This window comes from Ursus americanus, chromosome 1 (genome assembly GCF_024610735.1).
Source record: "Ursus americanus isolate L20-20 chromosome 1, mUrsAme1.1.p, whole genome shotgun sequence".
In the NCBI taxonomy this organism is placed as follows: Eukaryota; Metazoa; Chordata; class Mammalia; order Carnivora; family Ursidae; genus Ursus; species Ursus americanus.
In genome coordinates, this window is record NC_142127.1 from 50,416,703 (window position 1) to 50,438,010 (window position 21,308).

The window sequence follows — 21,308 nt, forward strand, 5'->3', positions numbered from 1 at the left end:
CATGGTGCACTGGGTGTGATACGCAACTAATAAATCATCGAACTTTACATCGGAAACCGGGGATGTACGTATGGTGACTAACATAATAATAATAATAAATCATTTAAAAAAATAAATTAATTAATTAAAAAAAAAGATCATGGTTTCAAAATGTCTGTCACTCTCAAATGCTCAGAAAAAAAAAATGTGTGTGTATTATATGTGGAGAAATAAATGTGGTAGGGGCACCTGGGTGGCACAGCGGTTAAGCGTCTGCCTTTGGTTCAGGGCGTGATCCTGGCGTTGTGGGATCGAGCCCCACATCGGGCTCCTCTGCTATGAGCCTGCTTCTTCCTCTCCCGCTCCCCCTGCTTGTGTTCCCTCTCTCGCTGGCTGTCTCTATCTCTGTCGAATAAATAAATAAAATCTTTAAAAAAAAAAAAAGAAATAAATGTGGTAATAGCTGGGGAATCTAGGTGAAAGTTATATGGGCATTTATTGTACTTGTTTTACAACTTTTCTGTAGGTTTGAAAATTTCAAACTAAAAAGTTGAAGAAAATAAATGAACAAGGAAAAAAATTAGACAATTTATATTTAACTTTTATTTTTATCAAATTTCATGTCTGATGGCAATTGGTAATTTTAGATGTTTTAAGTTATAAAAATATGTAGAAAATCTGGGAAGTAGGGAGAGAATTTACCCATTACCCTATCATTTCTAATACAGATATTATAGATATTATAATTTTTTCTTTCTTCCTAATTTTTTCCTATGTGCATACATAAATGACATTACATTGCAACAATTTTCATTGGATCATCTAGTTCACTTTCACCTAGTTTTCATCTAGTTTTCCACCTAATACTATGCCCTAAGCATTTCCTGTAATATTATATGTTCAACACTCACAACAACCACTTTTAATAATCTCCTGGTAACTTTTGAAGAAATATGTATTTTCTTTAACAATTCCACATTTTAGTTTTCTAATAAGTAAGCTTAAAAGAATAGCTTTTTCCATATAGTGAATTCTAATCTTGGCATAGATTGCCACAGGTGAGGTTGCCGGATCAAATGACCACTTATGGAGGACTAGAAACACTCTGCCGTGATTTATTCTTTTAAACTCCTAGTGAGATAGTGGGAGCTTAATGAAAGCGAGCCATTTCAAACAGTTACATTTCTTTGTGCCTGAATATTTTTAGATTTCTAACACCTATTCCTTGACCTGTCCTGTCAACTAGTTGGGGGACCTTGGGTCTCTCTTTGCCACAATCTATTCCTTTAGATGAGTTCTTTCAAACTGAGATCCTGGACACCAAGAGGTCAGCGAGAGTGGTAGAGGGTCTTTATTCTTTTCAACATTTCACCAGCCTAATAGAAATCATATATTTACTCACAATGAAGCACATGTGAGTGAGCTTAGAAGTGCAGTCTCTGGCCCCAGTTGAGCCTTGCTATGACTAAAGCCCTGGCCAACAGCTCAATTGCAACCAGAGTCTCTGAGCCAGAGCCCAACCATGCTGCTCTCAGGTTCCTGATCCTCAGAGATTTTGTGAGATAATAAAGGTTTGTTGCTTTCAGCTGTCAATGTATAGAGTAATTTATCACATAGCAATAAATTAACTAATACAGATTTTGGAAATGGGATGTGGCCTTAACAAAAGCATGAAACATGGACAAAAGACCCGAACAAGCACTTCATAAAAGAAGATGTCTAGGTGATTAATGAGCATGTGAAAAGGAGCTCATCATTAGTCATCAGGAAAATATATATTAAAATCTACAATGAAATACCACTACACAAACACCAGAAAGCCTAAAATTAAACAGATTGACAATTCCAAGTATAGATGAGGATGTAAAATAACCAGGACTCTCATACATTGCTGGCAGGAGTATAAAATGGTGCAACCACTTTGAAAAACTAATAAAATTAACATAAACCTATCCCTAGAGCCAGAAAGTACACTCCAAGGTTTATACCAAAAGAAATGATTGCATATAACCAAAAAGAGAAGAGTACATAAATGTTCTTAGCAGCTTCATTCATTATATGCCTAAACTGCAAATAACCAGGAGAACAGGTAAACAAATTGTGATCCACACAATGGAATACTATGCAACAATAAAAACAGGTGAAGCATCTATGCAGCAACTTGGATGAATCTCAAAAGCATCATTTTGAGCAAAAACAGTCTATCCTGTATGATTCCATTTACATGATCTTGAAAATCAGGTAAAACCAATCTACAGTGATAAAAGTGAGAATAGTGGTTACCCCAGGATTGGTAAATTATATTGGCTGGAAGATAGGAAGGAAGTCTTGGGGGTGATAGAAATGTTCCATATTTTGATCTGGATGGCGGTCACACTGGGTTATGCATATATGTCTTGGCCTATCCGGGTTGCTGTAACAAAATACCAGAAACTGGGTAGCTTATAAACAATGGCAATTTATTTCCCACAGTTCTGGAGGCTAGAAGTCTGAGATCAGGGTGCCAGTATAGTGATGGCCTTCTTCAAAATGGCAGACTTCCTTTGTCTTCACATGGCAGGAGGCAGGGGAGTTCTTTTGGGTCTCTTTTTATATCTGCCCTCATGACTTAATCACCTCCCAAAAGTGATTAATACCTCAATACGTCACCTTGAGGGTTAGGTTTTAACACATGAATCTGGGGGGACATATTCAAACCAGAGCAATGTGTAAAAAAAAAAAAAATCACAAAACCGTACCCATAAGATTCGTTCACTTTACTAGTATGTGTAAATTACATCTCGCTAATACCGTGTTAAAAAAAAAATTCAAAGTCCTTTCTGTGGTCCATTAGGTCCTAGGGATAGTGTCTCCGGCTCCCCCTTTGACTTCATCTCTTGGCACTCTTCCCCTCATTCACTCTCCAAACACACTAGCTTTCTTCCTGGTCCTCTAACACATCAAGCATGCTGCCTCCTTTGGATTTTCTTCCCTCTGTCTGTAATCTCTGTCCTCAAATATGATCCTTCACTTTATTCAGATCTTTGGTTGTCACAGTCACAGTTCTCCAGTTCTCCAGAAAATAGAGCCTCAGGCATGGGCTGTTAGTGCTTTATTTGGGAGGTAAATCCAGCACAGCTGGTCACTCAGTGTATTTGTTTCCTAGGGCTGCTGTAACAAAGTACCACAAACGTGGTCACCTAAAACAATAGAAATTTATTGTCTTAAAGTTCTGGAGGCTAGAAATCCAAAATCAAGACGTTGGCGGGGCCACATGCCCTCTGAAAACTGTAGGGGAGATCTTTCGTTGCCTCTTCTAGCTTCTGGTGTTAGCTGGCAATCCTTGGTGTTCCTTGCCTGGTAGATGCATCATTCTGACCTCTGTCTCTGTCTTCACATGGCAGTCTTCTCCCTCTGTGTCCTGTCTTTTCTTCTTATAAGAACATTAGCTGCATTAGGTTAGGGCCCACCCCGATGATCTCATCTGAACTTGATTACGTCTGCAAAGACCCTCTTTCCAAATAAGGTATTGGGGTTAAGGCTTCAACATACCTTTCGGGGAATACAATCCAAACTATAACACTCAGTAAGCATATGGGCTTGGTCACACAGGCTGACTTCAGACTGGAGAAATCATATACTGAAACAGTCTATTGGAGGTAAAAAGGGAGAGGAAGTTTATCTGTCCAGTACCCTCCAATCTCCTGTCTCCCTGTGGTCAAAATTCATTCAGGGGGCATTGAGTCCTCTGATTTCTGCATTTCATCCTTTAGCCCCATTGGCAGTTGCTCAGGAGGCAAGGCCCTGTTGTTTGGCATTTCAGCTGACTTTGGAGAGGAATGGGGACAGGAGTCAGATTTCTAGACCTGTGGCTGGTGATGCTCAGGCAGGGAAACCACAGGGGTCTACATGGAGTCTGCTAGCTGCTATGACAGCCAAGGAGGAGTAAGGGGCTGAGGATGAGACAGGTGGTGTGTAGATGGGTCCCATGCTCTGCTCAGATGTTACATTATCAGGGAGGTCTTTTCTGACTACTTTATATCGAATAGAAGCCCCTTCTCCATCTCTGTAGTCCCTGATTTTGCTTAATTGTCCCTTGCAGAGTGTCCCCACTGGACATATGCTATATTTCTGTGTTTATTTGCCTATATCATATTTTACCCACTACAATGTTCCATGCAAGTAGGGCCTTTGTCTGTTCTCTGCTCCACCCTCAGTGCCTAGCATAGTGCCCAACACATTTGTAGGAGCTCAATGAATATTTACTGACTTAAATGACTGGGTGAATTAACGGTGTAAAGAAATGAAAAGGGTCCCATCTCTACAGTCTGTTGGGAGGTAACTGAGTGGGTGGCAGTGGGGTTATCTTAGGCACAGACACGCCTATCATAAACAGGGCCAAGCCTAGGTTCACCTGAAGGGAAGGCTCCATTTCTGGGGTTTAAATTGTGCAGCTCCCGCAGTTGGTGAAGAGCAGCCAGAATCAGGGCTGTGAAGCCTCCGTGCCATCAGGCAGGGGAAGGAGCTGACAGAGTTGGAATCTCCCTCTTGTGAACTCGGGAGAGCTGAAGGGGTGTGGTCCCCCTGGCCCTGCAGAGTCACAGCAGGCAAAGAATCCTGTCTTTGCTTCTTGACCTCTTCCTAAGCCTCCGAGTTATTTTCTGCCTCTGGACTTGAGCTAGTACTTCTAATCCAGAAATGCCAGTAAATGTATCTTCTTTAGTAGCGTGGCACTACCATATTTTTTATGTGAAAATTGGTGCACCTAGGCAAAAGAGCTCAACTCATTATTATTTTATTGCCCAGTCAAGATTTAATGTCTCACTTTAAATGACAATTCTCTGTTTTACTTCCTTCAAGTTCTGCAAGCTCTTGGTTTAATATAATCAATAAGATTTTTAGTCACAAACTTTCTTTTCAGTGCTTACTTTCTCTACGGAATCCACTATTTAAGTAATCTACTTTTGAAATACGTTGGAGCCCATATTGGATTACAGATGAAAAGGAGATTGTCACAAATGTTAGGTGGCTATAATTAGCTTGAAATTGTTTTCATGGTAATTTTCTCTATTAATGTGAAAAATGTGTATAATAACAAAGGTAGAGATTTTCTGAGCTGGGTAATATACTATGCTTCTCTTGCATAATATCAAAAAGCAACGGCAGCTTGTTATTTCACCAAAATAGATATACTCCACTAGAAAATAGGCCTAAGACTAATGCTGTCACATGGTGACATTTTCCTCACCCCAAACTATTTACCCAAGCTCGTTACTGCCACTTTACCAAGTCAACTTGAAGAAGTGGCATACAGAACACTTCTACACATAGGGCGGCATTTGTTTAGGTAAGTAAGGCTTTGGCTCTGGTGGAGTGCTGAACCTGGTTAGTCTCTGCGCCTAGTTAGACCAGAGTGATTTGCCTACCAATGACTCTCACAGTTCTTGGTTGCAGAAGAGCTGTCCTGAAAACATGGCCAGGTGGAGCATTCAAGCTCTTTCACAGCCAAGTCTCCGTAAGCAGGGAGTTCATATGTTAAATGAATTGATCAAATAACTACCAGTTTTCTTTATAGAGGTCAATATGCTTCTCTAGATATAATTTTACTTCTGGAGCAAAAGACTTTTCTTCTCTTTTAGGACTTGATTCCATAACTAAGTCATAAATTTTAACTCTCAGTAATATTTTTTTTGAGAAGGTTCATTTTAACTATGTCTCTTCACTGTATACTTTAACTTACCTTTCTGTGAAACAGAAGACTATTACTGCACATAGCTTCTTTTTAGGGAGCATAAAAACTGACGACTTAAAATTTTCATTAGTTCATTATGAATCTAGAAATTGGAAGGCAGTCACTAGATGATCCCCAATCCTATTTTTTCCTTGTTTTTCATAATATTTCATGGTTTACTTTAATTCCAGTGCCCCCAAACTGGATATATCTAAAGTGCAATTAAAACTACATAGCTGATTCCTTGCTAATTGTCTCTTACATGCCATAATGATACAAATACCACAACCAAACAATTCTGCTTCTAAAACTCACAAAGAAGCCTAATATTGAGGTTCTAAATATGGGTCATTTATGACTTTGCCTTACAGATAAAATTTTTATGTTATCATAACCAAAATGTTAGCCAGTTTCCTATCTCTGCTTATTGATGTTTTAAGATTTTAACTCAAATATACACCTCCAAATTGACAAATCTTCAAAGCTTTAAACCAAGACCACAAATTTTGTTTATTATAACCCACAAATTAGGCCTCTCCTAATCAGTTATTTTTAATTATACATTTCTTTTTTAGAAAGCTCAAGAGACCATATGAGCTACACTTTCCTAATGAGTGTGGTATTCCTATGGCATTCCTTACAACTCCCAGGTGAATAGCCCTGCCTGGAAAAGGCAGTTGTGTTGGTTGAGTAGGCATTAATGTTGAAGGTATGGAAAAGAAGTTGGCTTGATTCAATTTTCACTAGCCTGTCACAGATGCTAAATTCAAGTTTCATCTGGGGCACCAAACTAGGATAGATATGAAATTCCACAGGGAGGTGCCAAGATGCAGGTTTTCAATCAAAATACCAAAGACCAGTTTCATGAGTATACAACTTCTCATCACAGGAGGAAATAAAGTGTCTAGGAAGTGGAAACTGAAGGAGGATTTCATAAGGAGTATTTTCTTGGTGAGACCTGTGGTATGACTCCTACCAACAAGAGTGGGGAAAGGGAGGACTTCAATGTGCCACTCAGAGAACAGTACTCTAAAGTCAAGGCCATGGGGGATTCATGTCTGACTCCAGCCCTAGAATCTACAGATCAGGGGAAAGGATCTGTGAACTTCTTGGCAATGTAGGCAAGTGCTGTTGTTAGGACTGGTCTGTGCTGTCAGAGTTTATTGAGGCAAAGTAGGCACTAGTGTTTCTATGGACTACATGGGAGATGCACAGGAGAGAACCATCCTGCAGCCCCTATAAGCCCTGCTCCAGAAGACAGCTGGGGTGTGGGTGGAGGACAAATTGGGACTCCTACAGAAGCAGGCAGTTTAGAGATGACCTCAGGAAACCAGGTCTGGATGGGGAACAGGTGGACAAAAGAGTGGCACTTGCCTATGTTGAAGGCCCAGCAGGAAGGCTGCCCAAGAATATGTGAAAACAGGAGAGACAGAGCTGACTTGATACACTTGCCAGTCCTAGACAGATGCCAACTGTCCCAGCCAAGAAATAACTTTCCTGCCCCCCTTTTCTCTCCTTCCTTCCCTAGTCCTTTGATTCTGGAAGGGTAAAACCGAGCAGGTATTAAGTAGGGGCACAATGAACAAGAAAAAAAGAAGCTGTCCATATCCTCTTTCCTAAAGACTGGAAACTGCCTGCAACCAGCTCTAAATGGGGGGAGGAAGAGGGAATTCTCTTTGAATAAAGATAGAAGTATTCAGTAATATATTGGTTGGATACTCTAATAGAAAAACTGTAGTATTATTATCTATACATGACTCAAAAAGCTATATCCAGTGCCAGGGATAGAATTACCCTACTGAGCAAGTTTAAAGCAGAGAGAAAAAACATTAAAATTGCTTTTATTTACTTATTTTTTAAGTTCAGGTATCTTTGACATATAATATTATATTAGTTTCAGATGTACAACACTATAATTCAGTATTTGTATATATTGTGAAATGATCACCACAAAAAGTCTAGATAACATCTGTCACCCGATATGGCTACAACATTTTTTTTTTCTCATGATGAGCAAAGTTGCTGTTATAATTTCACCCAGAAGTACTGCTTCTTCAATAAATTGGTTATATCACCAATAGAAGTGATGGCTGTGTTTTTATAATCCACCTTTCAATGAGGTAGCTAAAACAGGGTGAATCAGATTCTCCCTATACACAAATATGGGGATGCCTAATGAATGCCTAATCTATGATAGAATTCCCAGGGATAGGAAAGTGTGGGGCCCTATCTGGCTTATACCACTGCCGTTGGCCTACATACTACAATAACTACTCAGTGGGTATATATTTGTTCTCGTTTGAAGAACGACAGAGGTAGGTAGACAGAGAGTGAATGGAGAAAAGATTGTGAGACCATGTCTAAGATAGTCCTCAGGAAATTTTAGTGTTTCTCGTGGAGGCAGACCCATTCCTTATATCCCACACAGTCAAAATTCATAATTAACAGATACTAAGCGCCTTTAGTATAACAGATCTCAATTGATTGTCACCAGGTTCCCATGAAATGCAGAGGGCAAATGCTATTTATCTGCATTGTACAGAAATTAATAATCACATCAACACTTAAGAGTTATAGAGCATGCATTATGTGCCTGGAACTTACGCTAAATCCTGTAACCATTATATTCATGTATAACACCATTAATGTCTCCACTTTACAGACGTTGAAACAGGGTCTTACACTAAGTAATTCATGTAAGGTCCAACAGTAGAGAATGGAGCTGAAACTTAATCTCGACTGTCTCGTAAATTCCTAACTTTGGACCTCTGCTCAGATGAATAAAATGGAACTTGGACATTAAGTAACTCACTCAAAGTTTTACAACTAGTAGTAACTGGCATTAACGAACTTGGGTCTTATAACTTATTCTCATCTCATTGGAGATCTTCAGTGAAGATCTCAGCTTTCTCATAGAAAAAGAATTCATTAATCTATAGGAAGAAGATTAAACAAATATTTTTTGCCAATGAAAAAACAGGCCTCAAAGGAAGATACTTTAGGTAAACTATATTTTATTTTGTAGCTATTACATTTTTTAATGAGGATATTTTTAAACATGTAAAGCACTTTTCCCTTCCAAGTAGAAAAAGTAGCCTATAAAATATTAATGCTTTCAAGTTTGTATGAACGCATGTATCTATTTTATCTATCTATCTATCTATCTATCTATCTATCTATCTATCTATCTACCTACCTACCTACCTACCTACCTATCTATCTATCTACAGTTTACCCTTGAACAACATGAGTTTGAACTTCAGGGGGTCCAATTATATGCGGATTTATTTTGATAAATCCGGACAGTACAGTAAATGTACTTTCTCTTCTTAAGATCTTCTTTTTTTAAAAAAGATGTATTTATTTGAGAAAGAGAGAGCACTCACATGCATGCGTGCATGTGTGAGCACAGGGGAGGGGCAGAGGGAGAGGGAGAGGGAGAGAGGGTCTTAAGCAAATACCACGCCAAGCACTGAGGCAGAGCCCAAGGTGGGGCTGATCTCATGACCACCAAGATCATGACACCCAAGATCATGACCCCAGCTGAAACCGAGTCGGATGCCCAACCGACTGGGCCACACAGGTGCCCATTCCTTATGATCTTCTTAAAACATTTTCTTTCCTCTAGCTTACTTTATTGTAAAAATATAGTGCACAATACATACAACATACACAATGCAGGTGAGCTGACTGCTATTGATAAGGCTTCTGGTCAACAGTAGGTTATTAGTAGTAAAGTTTTTGGGCAGTCAAAAATTATATGCAGATTTGACTGCACAGAGGTGGGGGTTTGGGGGAGGCAGGGGTGGGAAGGTGGAGGTGCGTTAGTGTGTATATCTGTACCCCTAACCCCAGCATGGTTCAAGGGTCAACTGTATACATAACTGAATGTAAGTAGCTAGTTATACGCATGTTTTTATGGGTGTATATATGATTGTATCTTTTTAAAATAGAAAATTTAGAATAAGATGCACTAAAGTATTAGAGATAAATTATTATCTCTAGGTGGTGGAATTATGGGTAACTTTTAGTTTTTCTCCTATATAGTTTTCTTTATTTTCCTCCAAAAGATCAATACATGTTCCTTTTATTTCTTATTTCTCCTACCAGACAGGTTTATTATTTTTTATTATTATTTACTTTTTCAGTTTTGAGATATATTTTGCACACCACAAAATTCATTCATTTTAAATATATTATTCAATAGTTGTTAAATTTATAGAGCTGTGCATCTATCACCACGAACCATTTTAGCACATTTTCAACATTCCAAAAAGATTTCTTGGGCCCATTTGCAGTCACTCCCCATTCCCACCCTCCAGACCTAGGCAATCCTTAATCTACTTTCTTTCTCTACAGACTTGCCTTTTCTGGACAATTTATCCAAATGGAATCACACAGTATGCGGTCTTTTTTAGTCTGGCCTGATTTACATTCTTTGAAAGAAAGAAAAAGAATAAATATTCTCTTGTTCTTTGCCTTTCCCATCAAAACCAAAGAAAATCCCTTATTTTCTTCTTCTTCTTAACAGGATAATCATGGAATAGCTCCTTTACTTCTCTAGTTCTTGACCAGCAATCAAATCCCTTTTAGACCACAAGGGTAATTCAAAGAACAGTGAACTTATTCCTGACATTTCAAGGGTCTCTTCTATCCTTCTTCCTCACAAGTTTCCCTATTTTTTTTAAAGATTTTATTTATTTATTCGACAGAGATAGAGACAGCCAGCGAGAGAGGGAACACAAGCAGGGGGAGTGGGAGAGGAAGAAGCAGGCTCATAGCGGAGGAGCCTGATGTGGGGCTCGATCCCATAACGCCGGGATCATGCCCTGAGCTGAAGGCAGATGCTTAACCGCTGTGCCACCCAGGCGCCCCAAGTTTCCCTATTTTTACATTAAAAAAACTATAACCATTTTGTTCTTATCACCTGGGCAGTCATTTTTTGACTTGCCTTCTACTCTCATTCTTTCTTTCTTTTTTTTTTTTTTAAGATTTTATTTATTTGACAGAGAGAGAGAGCACAAGTAGGGGGAGCAAAGGGCGGGGTAGAGGGAGAAGCAGGCTCTCCACTGAGCAGGGAGCCCAATGCGGGGCTCGATCCCAGGACTCTGGGATCATGACCTGAGCCGAAGGCAGACGCTTAACGACTGAGCCACCCAGGCACCCCTACTCTCATTCTTTTGACCGAACCAGTGACTCCATCTCTGAAGTGCAAGGGCTTTGGGACCCAAATCTGATTCAGGAATCCCTAGTCCAGCAGCTGGGCTCTTGAGAGCAAATTATGAATCTTTCCTGAGGCTTAGTGTCCTTGTGTTAGTGAGTTACTGGCACCTACCACCAAGGCTGAATGGGGACATGTGAGGGCTCTGGGTAAGCTAATGATCCACTGCTGTTCCTCCGAAAGGATATTCTTTAAATAATTCTTCAACTTCTAATTCGAGGAAAGGCAGATTCCCCATAGAGCAAAACAGAGGCCTTGAGTTTCATTAGACCTATGCTCCCTAGAATACACATTAGACTCCTTGGGCTCTCACTCCCACTCCAAGTAGCTCACCAGTGTCTTCCTTGCAACCCAATCAACACTCTCCCTGAAAGTAATGATAAATATAATTTTCTGTTTCATTATATTTTCAAAGCTATTTGTCCCTTTTTGTGGAGTAGTGCCCTGGGCAGCTGTCCTCCTGGTTTGGCTTCATAGAATGTTCTGAAGATTAAATGAGATAACACTTGTAGAGAACTCTGCACAGCATCTAACGCTCAGTGGATGTTCAATAAATGGTGACTATTCTTAGTATTATGGCCAAAAACTATGTCAACTCAGAGCCTCTGGCAATGACACATCATATGAAGTCATTTTTCCCTCTAGTTCCTTATCTATAAGTATTCTCAGTGAAGGCATTTTGAGAAAGCATATGGTAACCTTGAAATGTTCTCAAGAGCTCTTTATAAATGAATCTTAATAAATACAGGAGGCCCATTTCCTCCTTCATACCTCTATCATTAAAAAAGCAACAACAGAAATACATTTGGTACTCTCTGTATAGTATAATATTTTAAATCTTACTTACCTAAAACATGACAGAAATGAACAGGATGGAGGTCAGCTGGGGACAAGCACTGAGCAGGGAGGTGTTGCTGAGGGAATACGCTGGCAGGTCTGAAACCAGATCCTGGCTGTTGAGCAGAGGGAAAAATGGCAAATTCTTTGGAGGAGTTTTATTAAGATAAAAGCATTCCAGAATGTACCTGCTGTTTCATTCTCCAGTCTCCTTGAACCTCCTCTGAGCAGGGGAGTGAGGGCAGGGCAGGAGAGAAAAAAAACCAAAGTGAGATTAGCAGTGCTATGTCTCTTTCCCCATTATCTATCCCTAAATCACACCATAAATTTGAAGTGTTTGGCAGTAGTTAAAAAGATTTAACTTGTCCCCAAATTCCTAAATAATTGTTAGAGATTAATTTGATTTTTGGCAGAATGTAACCAAACAATTTCTAGGCATAACATTTGTTGGGCACACCTACCAGAGACAGGCCCAAGTGACATGGGGGCCTTGAGATCTTGGCCCCCCAGACTCCCAAACCTCAGTTCTGCTTGTGGCTCCACTACTCCCCATTCTTAACTGTGTTTCTTTTCATCATGCAGGTGATGGAAGCCCAAGCAGGTCCTGGGTTCAAGACCAGAGACTTTGGCTTATCATTCCCTCTGTCACCACTGATCACCATTCTAGCCCGTTGGCTTCTCCTCCCTGCTTCCAGCCATGCCTGCAGTGCCTCTCCATTCCATTCCAGCCCTTCCTCACCCTTCAGGAGAAACTGTCTCCTGGATTCCACACTCGGTGACCACTGTGGGTGTTCCCACCCCCAAGCCATGATAACCCTCCTCTTCATTCCTTTTTAAAGGGGAAACGGGAAAGGTGAGCAAGAAACCGCCAGCAAGTTTTGACAACCGCTGAGGAAGACTAATGGGTTTCTAAGGAAACAGGCAGCAGCCATTTTAGTGGCATTCGCTGTATGAAAAATATATACGCTGACAGCCACCCCCCACCCCCTCCCCACCCGTGGCGCCTTTCCTCGGTCCACGCTTCTGAGGCCCAGAGGTGAGGGGCGCGGCCCACGTCTCCCCGAGAGGTGGCGGCCACCTGTCACAGGTGACCGGCCACGCAGGGTCGCCCCTCGTCCCCTCCCCGCAGCGGGCGGGACCGCGGGACTCCCCCCCCCCCCCCCGGGCGCCGCAGTGCAGCGGCGGGCGGGCAGGCGGCTCGGGCCCTCCCGGTCCCCGCGTCCCGCCCCTCGAGTCCCCTCCCTCGCCGGCCCCCCGCCCGGGAGCCCGCGGGAGCCCGCTGGGAGGGCGGGCCCGTCGCCGCCGCGCCGGTCGCTAGGCGGGCCGGGAGGAGCAGGTCCGCGCCGCGGGCGAGGTGGAGGCAGAGGCAGAGGCAGAGCGAGCGCGGGAGGTCGCCGCAGCCAGGGACTCCGCGCGCCGCTGCCCAACATGGTCGCTGCGCACGCTGCCCATTCTTCCTCTTCAGCCGAGTGGATCGCCTGCCTGGATAAAAGGTAGCTCGGGCAGGGCCCCCCGCCGGGCCGGGTTTCTGCCGCGCGGCCCCTGCCCCGAGACGGCCGCGGCCCCTCACCTGGCAGCAGACAGCCGGGCCCCGTGCGGGGGAGGGGGCTGAGGAGCGGCGTCCCGGCCGGGGGGGCACCCGGACCTCCGCCTCCCGTGGGCGCCACCCGCACGAGATTCTAACACGTGGTGGAGAAAATGCCGCGCAGTGGGGTGTGGAGACAGCGCCGGGCGCTCCAGTCCCCCCAGCCTTCTTTCACCTTCTCGCCCCCCGCCCGCGACGGCCGGCCGGCCGGGCCGCCGCTCCAGGCTGCGCTCTTGGGTGGGGGGTTATTTTCCCTTGGCATCACGGGACAGAATAGCTCCGTACCTTCTTCCGGCTGTTCAGACCGCAGGGGTAAATGTAATTTAAGTTTTAAGGAGGGGTGAGGGGGAAAGGCAGGTGCGGAGTAACATTCCTTTTTTGTTCGTGAAAGCAAAGTGTGAGGGACCCAGCGGAGCTGTCAAGTGCCTCGCTGAAATTCTCAGCTCCTGCCCCCGCAGTGGCTTGCTCAAGGTCTGTGGTAGGAAGGTCACGCGGGAGACCGCCTTCGTCTGAATACCTGCTTCTCGAGCAAAAGACCCTTACCCTAAAAAATTAAAACCATAGAGCGTTGTGACTCCCGACGACAGCTCTGTATAAGGAGGGTGCCCCCGTGTAACTGCGGACTGCAATTGTTTGCAGGCTCTGACAGCCTAATTTTCTGTTTGTCCAGATTGTGGGTTTAACAGTAAACATTACACAGTATGTTAGCAATTATTCTTTATTACCCTGATTAAAAGGTGATGCATCTGAACTTTTAAGAACTGAGCGAGAGATCTTGCAGAGTGAACTGCCTCTGAATTTCTGAGTTTGATGCGGCAGGGCAGTGATTCATGTCTTGCAGCTATCTGCATGACATCTCTATTTGCATTTGTGTGAAATATTTTGGGCTCTGCCATATTGAAATTTTTACAATTAGCAGATTCGTAACCAGATCAAACTTGAAAGTCTTCAGTGTGACATGCTCTGAAAATTTTACTATTATAGGCCTTTGTTGAAAAAAATTAAGTAATTTGAGAAAAGCTAAATGTGGCTCATTTGAAAAATTAATATATCTGAGAAATAATCTTTACTTTCAATTACCACACAGTAGCAAGATTTTTTGGCAGGCAGTGCCCTATTTACTCGAAAATGATATGTACTAATATTAGAAGAATTGCTTGCAATAAATAGTAAGAGAATTGAAGTGATGGTTAAATCATACAGAATTATGTAGAAGAACTAAGAGCATATTTAAGTGAAGAGCCTGCTAATGTGATAAGTAATCTAAATTTAATAGTTTAGGAAAGAGGAATTATAAAAGAAGAGAAAATCAAGCTCTTGTACTTGACCTATAAATAGTAGTGCTTCCTCATGAGTGAATTTTTTTAGATAATAGATTACATATTTCTATTTTCAGAAATGCATGGCATGCCATTTTTTGAACAGTCAGTAATTCACTGGAAATCCTTTAGTCAATAAGTACTTATGGCAAAATCATAGAGCAATACTAACACAAGTGGGGTATTTTGATTCTGTCTTTTCATAACGTGTATCTGCCCAAATGATTTTGTTTGAAATGTATTTTTAGAACATAGAGCCACAATCTAATGCCACCATTCATAATAGGGAAAAAGAATCTACCAGAGGTGGGAAAAAAAGCCTCCACAAATACTGAGCCTAGCATTCATGGAGTACAGGAAAGTGGATAGATCAATAAGTTAAGGGTTTTAGGCCCAGCGCTGACAGCTCCGATCTCGGGAGATGTCACTTTTATTTCCTGGAATGTCTGAAAAATGAGGGTAGAACTATCTGTCTTACCAAGAATTAGGACCAAACAACAACAGCAAATGGTGAAAGTAATTTGAAAACTGTGAAGCGCCATGTAAATATTTTATTTTGTGGTGTTAAGATAACCTTGCATGTTCTGTAGTGTTGATGGTGGAATTCCTTTGAAGAACAGTTTAGGAGTGGCAATTTCATTTTAAGAGGGCCTTGGGGTACTTGTTTTGAAGTTGCATTTTTACTTAAATTATCTGTTAATTTTGTGGGGGAGGAGGAAGATTAAGGGTGCTGATGGCAGTTAGGACTGCTCTCGGTATTTCTGAGAAATGTAATCTTGTTACCTTATTCCGGGTACTGTGTTGGGCACTGGGGATGCATGAGTGGTGAGGAGGGAAAAAAAAAAAAAAGATGAGTTGTTATTGACTTGGGGGATGGACGGTGGGGCTGGGACAGCTACATCAACAACTAAGCACAATGCAATGACGAGTGCTTTCATGGAAATGTATGAAATGCTTTGGGAATGCAAAGGAGAGAGTCATCAGCTGTGCTTGGCAGGGATGCTTCGCACAGGTTCATACCTGGACCTTGGAGGTTGAGGGAAATTTTATGAGAGAATTTGGGGAGGGCATGCCAAGTAAAGGGAGGAATGCGAACAGACACACAGGTGTGGCAATAAATATGCTAATTTCTTCCCAACCACAAATGCCTCCTGTGACCAAATCTAGAGCATAGGAATGTATGCTCTATTTTTCTAAAACCTGGGATTACAGTCATTTCAAGCATAAAACAAACAAAAAAGAGGGAATGGTACAGTGAACCCCATGTACTGTTTGGGGATATGATGCTGGAACCTTTTCAGCTGCAAAATGTAGTTTAGGTATATGCATCAAACAAGTGGCACCTGTTGTGGACAGCTAGAAAAAGAGGGACCTTGTTGGAAATAAAAAGAGGAGTTAAAGTAGAAAGTGCATGAGTAAAGAAGTGAACAATACAAGATGAAACAAACAGAACAAGGAAAATAAAGCCTTAGAAATGTTCTGTAGTCATGCCTAGAAGGTTGTCATAGACAGGCAATGCTATATAAACTTGCATGGGGGGAGGGGGTTGAAAAATATATAGATATGCAGATTAGGTTAAAGAAAGAAAATCCAAAGTTTTTCATGTATCAAGCATCCAAGTTCTTGGAATGTGTTGGGACTGAGGAGATGAGATTGTATAAATACTGATCTTACAATCTGAAAAACTTTGAACATTTGGATGGATAAAAAGACATTGAAAAAAGTCTCAGCAGACATTGTTAAAACAAAACAAACTTACCACTGTTTCATTGATCTTAAAATTTTTTTCTAAGTAGGGGCAGTAATTAGAAACTTCTTACATGGTACCCACTATTTGGGATTTAGGATGTGTAAAATGTCTTTTGTATGTGTGGGTGTGTCTTTGTGTGTGTGCTGATCATTGTTTAATTTTAGTGAAAATATTTTTCCCATAAGAATTTAAGTTTGCCACCTATGAATGTAAGACCCATTTATAGGTCATAATTCTCATGGTTGGTAAGGCAGTATTTCGAAGATACCACACACGTTCACATATGTATAGTGAATCACTGCCGGTATTCATCACTATGGAGCAGGGGCCAGATCCACCAGCTGCTAGCGTGTCTCCTGAGCTAAGAATGGTTTTTACATTTCTCAATGTTTGGAAATAAACCAAAAAGAGATTACTGTTTTGTGACCCATTAAATTGATATAAAATTCCAATTTCAGTGTCCATAAACAAAGTTTTATTGGAACACAGCCACACTCATTTGGTTACGTGTTGTCCACGGCTGCTTTTACACTACACTGACAGAGTTGAGTAGCTGTAATGCAGACTGTGTGGCCCACAGGGTTTAAGGTATTTACTGTGGGGGTGCCTGCGTGGCTCATTCGGTTAAGCGTCTGTCTTCGGCTCAGGTCGTGATCCTGGGGTCCTGAGATGGAGCTTCCTGCTCAGCGAGGAGTCTGCTTCTCCCTCTTCCTCTGCTACTCCCCCACCCCACCCCACCCTTGTGCTCTCTCTCTCTCAAATAAATAAATAAAATCTTAAAAAAAATAAATGGAGTATTTACTGTGTAGATCTTTGAAGAAAAAGTTTGCCATGTCCCATTACAGATGAAAGAATCTGGCTGATTGACAGAGAAACCACTGGAAATGAGAGAAATAGTCTTCATCTGGGAAGGAGTTTACAATATTTGGTTTTTCGTTCTTCAGTTAGAAGTGTAGTTCGGAGGGACATCCTCAGTTGATGGGCTTATTGAGGATCACTGGTGATCACAGGCCAAGGCAGAAAATGAAGTTAATGTGGTATGGATGTGTAAAAAAAGATTACCATCTTTCAAAACAGCTGAGGAATTTTTTAAATTATTGATGTTTCATTTTTAAAACATGCTTCTTATACAGTGTCATTGCATCTGGCTTAATCCACAAATAGATGTTGAGTTAACTGTATTGATGTGGTTGAATGAAAGTGAAAGAAATCAAGAAACAAATTTGTTAAAAACCAAAATGCTTTGAGGCAGACATGCTGAAGAGGATGACTCAGAATCAAAGAAGCCTCAGACACCGCCCCACCCTTTGGAAGGCTGAAGATCAAAGAAGCACGCAGAGCAGAAGGCTGTTACCGGGGAAGGCTGGTGTCAACCCAGACCCAGGCATGTCCCAAGGGGGATGATATTACCCTGGAGAATTCCCAGCGTTCAGGGCTGGTCTTGCAATCTCAGATTCCTGATTTGTCAGCACATCAAGAATTAATACATTTTTTTCAAGGACATAGACAAAGGTACCAAACTCTCAAGAGACTGTAAAACCAGAGAGACAGTTCATTAATTTGAAAATAAGATTGGAGGAGTGGACACTCACATCCTTTGGCTGATGTACTCCTCCAGGCAAGCCGTGTGGGAGATCCACTTGTTACCATAAGCCGGTGTTGTACATTTACAGTGAGAAGCAAAGCTGCCAGGAGATCAGGACACTTACAACTTTTGGCCAGTTCACTCTCTTCCTAGAGTGATGGAGCCTGGGAATTGAATTACAATCAGAAGATAGTTCTGGGAATCCTCCAGGACAGCTTGGCTGTCACCTCTTCCAGTTAGATGACCATTACATAAGGCCCCATACCACACTTTGTCCAACTAGGACTATAATATCACAAGCCAGACTCCATCACAGTTTCCTATTTACTTCTCTTTTGCATCCCTTGATGTCAGTTTCTATATTTTATTCATCATTTTATCTTCAGTTTCCCTGCAGCACCCTGACTGTAGAAGGTGCTTACACGATGAAGGTGATGCATCCTCCTCCTCCAGGGTGGAGTGGCCTCTGCAACCTGGCAAGGAAGTCCTTGTGCTGGCCCCGCCTTTGTCTTGGAAAAGTCTTGCATGGGCACCATGAGCATCTGTCTCTGCTCCATTTGTGTTTCTTTGCCTGATGTGACTACTTTAAAAAAAAATGACATTGCATAACTCTATTCTGATCTATTATAGGAAAAGGTTATTATGGAAAATTTCAAAATATACAAAAAGAAGAGAAAACAGTATGTTTCTCTTATACAGCCCCTCCCCGCTCCAACAATTACCAAATCACAGCCAATCTTGTTTTATTAATCCCTCCATTCATACCCCACTACCTCTAGGATTATTTTGGTTTAAGTCCCAGAACACAGTATTATTTCATCTGTAAATATTTAGTATATATTGAAAAGGTAAGGACTCTTTATGATGAAAACAATACCACTGTCACACATTAAAAAATTTGGCATAGTTCCCTCATATAATCAAATATCTAGTCAGTGTTCAAATTACCCCATTTACCACATAACTGTTTCTTTCTTGCAATTTGTTTGCATTAGGATCCACGTCAGTTCTATTTAGTTGATAATGTCTCTAAGTCTTTTTTAATCTCTGGGTTCTCTCTTTTTCTTCCTTAACAGATTTTTCTTTTTAAAGTCTGGATTTTAATTATGCCCCCATGGTGTCTTCTAATATGTCCCTTTATCCTCTGTATATCCTGTAAATTGGTAGTTGGATCTAGAGCTTGATTGGATTTAAATATGATTTTCTGGCAACAATACTTCACAGAAGTGTTATATACTTGAATCACGAGGCACATAATGTCAAGTGATCACTTTTCATGATGTTAGTGATACATTGTTTTTAAAGTTTAATCCTCGGTGACTATCTTATATGCAACTTATTGGAGGACATCTCACTGTAGCTCCAAATACATGGGAGCACATGCCATATATGTGTGGAGCAATTAGAGGACAATACAACCTATTATGTAATCGTGGTTAAATTCTGTGGTGCTGATTCTGCATGCCCTAGGATTTTCAGAAAGGAAAGGGTCAGCCAGAGCTGGGCTTAGACTGGAAGCATGTGATGCATGGTGTGCCCATGGAGCAGTGGGCCTGGAGAAGAATGCCCAGGGTCCATCACACCCTTGGCCCTGCAGCCTGGTCTCCTGAACATCTGGGAGCCCAAAAGAGTCTTCAGAGGAAGAGTGGTACTCTGCCTCCTTGTATTTCCCCTGATAGACTGGCTATTCCAATGAGGGCAGGAATGGCAGATTCCTTTTAGTTCAAATGTCCTATTAATTTTCTATGAATTTTTAAGATTTAATAGCCTTTTCATAGTAGCTGCTTTTTTCCTGGACCACCTTGCCAACCTAAGGCAGCTAGTTTTCCTTTACTCAGATTTAAATCCGTCCTCATGCATCTCGAACAGTGGCAGTGAAGAGTGAATTTTCCTTCCAGTACCTCCAATTCACAGACGAGGGAAAGAGAAAGGGAGAGGAGAGACCTTATTGGGAGTACTGAGAGACTGAGGAAAGAGAAAGAGGATGGAAGTAACTGGGTGGGGAGGATGGCCGAGAAAGACCCAGCCAAGCATACAAAAGCAAACACTCTGACTGGCTGGAGTGGAGGGACCTGGCTACCATGTTTACTCAGCTGTATCCATGTATATCCGTTTGCTTCCCCTGCACAAAGAGAAAAACAAAGTGCTGTTACTACCCTCTTTTCTCTTCATACATGCTCTTTCCTGGAGTACCCTTCCATTTCCTGTGCTTTTACTATGCAGATTACTTAAATCCTATATCCTTGCTTTATCTTCTAGACCAGATGCATTTTTGTCTCTCCATTGGATATTCCCACATCAATGCCCCATTCATACTTTGGAGCATTGTTTTTCTTCACCTACCTCTGCTATAGGTTTGGGAAAGCAAAATACTTACCTTTTAGGCCACTGTAGAGGCTAGGTGACTATGTGACACAGTTCTGGCCAATGAGACATAGCAGAGTTCTACTAGAGACTTCTAGGAAAGATTTTGCTTTACTGATGAAAAACAGATGTATTTGCTACCCCCATTCTTCTTTCTGTCTGGTATTATTTCTGACCTGAGCCTGGCCCTTTGGCAACCATATTGTAATCCCAGAAGGAAGGACCAGGAGAAACACAGACTCTAGTTCTGACTTTGTTCAGCTACTGAATTTAGATTAATCACTGCCTACCTTCAGATTTTTGGTTTTGTGAGGAAACAAAATCCTATTTTTATAAACCACTTTTTGTTTGGTTTTCTATTATTGCTGTCAAAACTATGCCTACCTAACAAGTTGATATTCAACTTGTCTAAAATTGACTTCATCTTCCTTAATCTTCCTCTCCATTAGTTTCTCCTCCTTATTCCTATTTTATTGACACTAATCTAATTTTCAAAACTTTGACTTTTCCTATGTCCCTTTTTATTACTAACCAGTCACCAATTTTCCTCTCGGCCTTTATATTCCACTGTATTATTTCAGGGCCTTACTATGTGGATCTGGACCCTCATATTGTTTCCCTCTTCCAAGTTGGAACGTGTGATATGTTCAGATCAGCTTTGTTTTAGGGTCAGCCAGACATATTCAAATTCTGTCATTTTCATCCCTTAGCCATGTAATCTTGATGAGATTATTAATCTTTTTGAACCTCTGTTTCCAAATCATCAAATGAGACTACAAAGACCAAGTATATGGCTGTGTTGAGGTTTGTGGGCTAATGCAAGTACAGCTGCATTGTCCTCTCTAAGTAGAGAGCACAGTGTAGGGGTTAAGAGTTTGGGAACCAGACTGTATTGGTTCACATTCTAGTTTTGATTTTATTAGTGGTGTAACTTTGGGCAAGTTATTCAACCTAGTAG

The 21,308-nt window shown here is 41.5% G+C and overlaps 1 protein-coding gene and 1 long non-coding RNA gene across 2 annotated transcripts in view; one reads left to right on the plus strand and one right to left on the minus strand.

Annotated features, from left to right (window-relative positions):
- Window positions 1-609: 609 nt before the first annotated feature.
- Window positions 610-13,763, minus strand: LOC148110756 (uncharacterized). The gene is made up of 3 exons (XR_015724160.1): window positions 13,318-13,763; window positions 11,758-11,970; window positions 610-3,608 (listed from the first exon to the last, which is right to left on the minus strand). It is a non-coding gene; the product is annotated as an uncharacterized LOC148110756 (long non-coding RNA).
- The window catches only part of RAPGEF4 (Rap guanine nucleotide exchange factor 4), a 272,967-nt gene continuing 264,714 nt past the window's right edge, over window positions 13,056-21,308 (plus strand). The window contains exon 1 of the mRNA XM_045779703.2: window positions 13,056-13,240. Coding sequence (XP_045635659.1) covers window positions 13,176-13,240 — 65 coding nt within the window. The 5' untranslated portion in view covers window positions 13,056-13,175. The remainder of the gene's footprint in view (window positions 13,241-21,308) is intronic.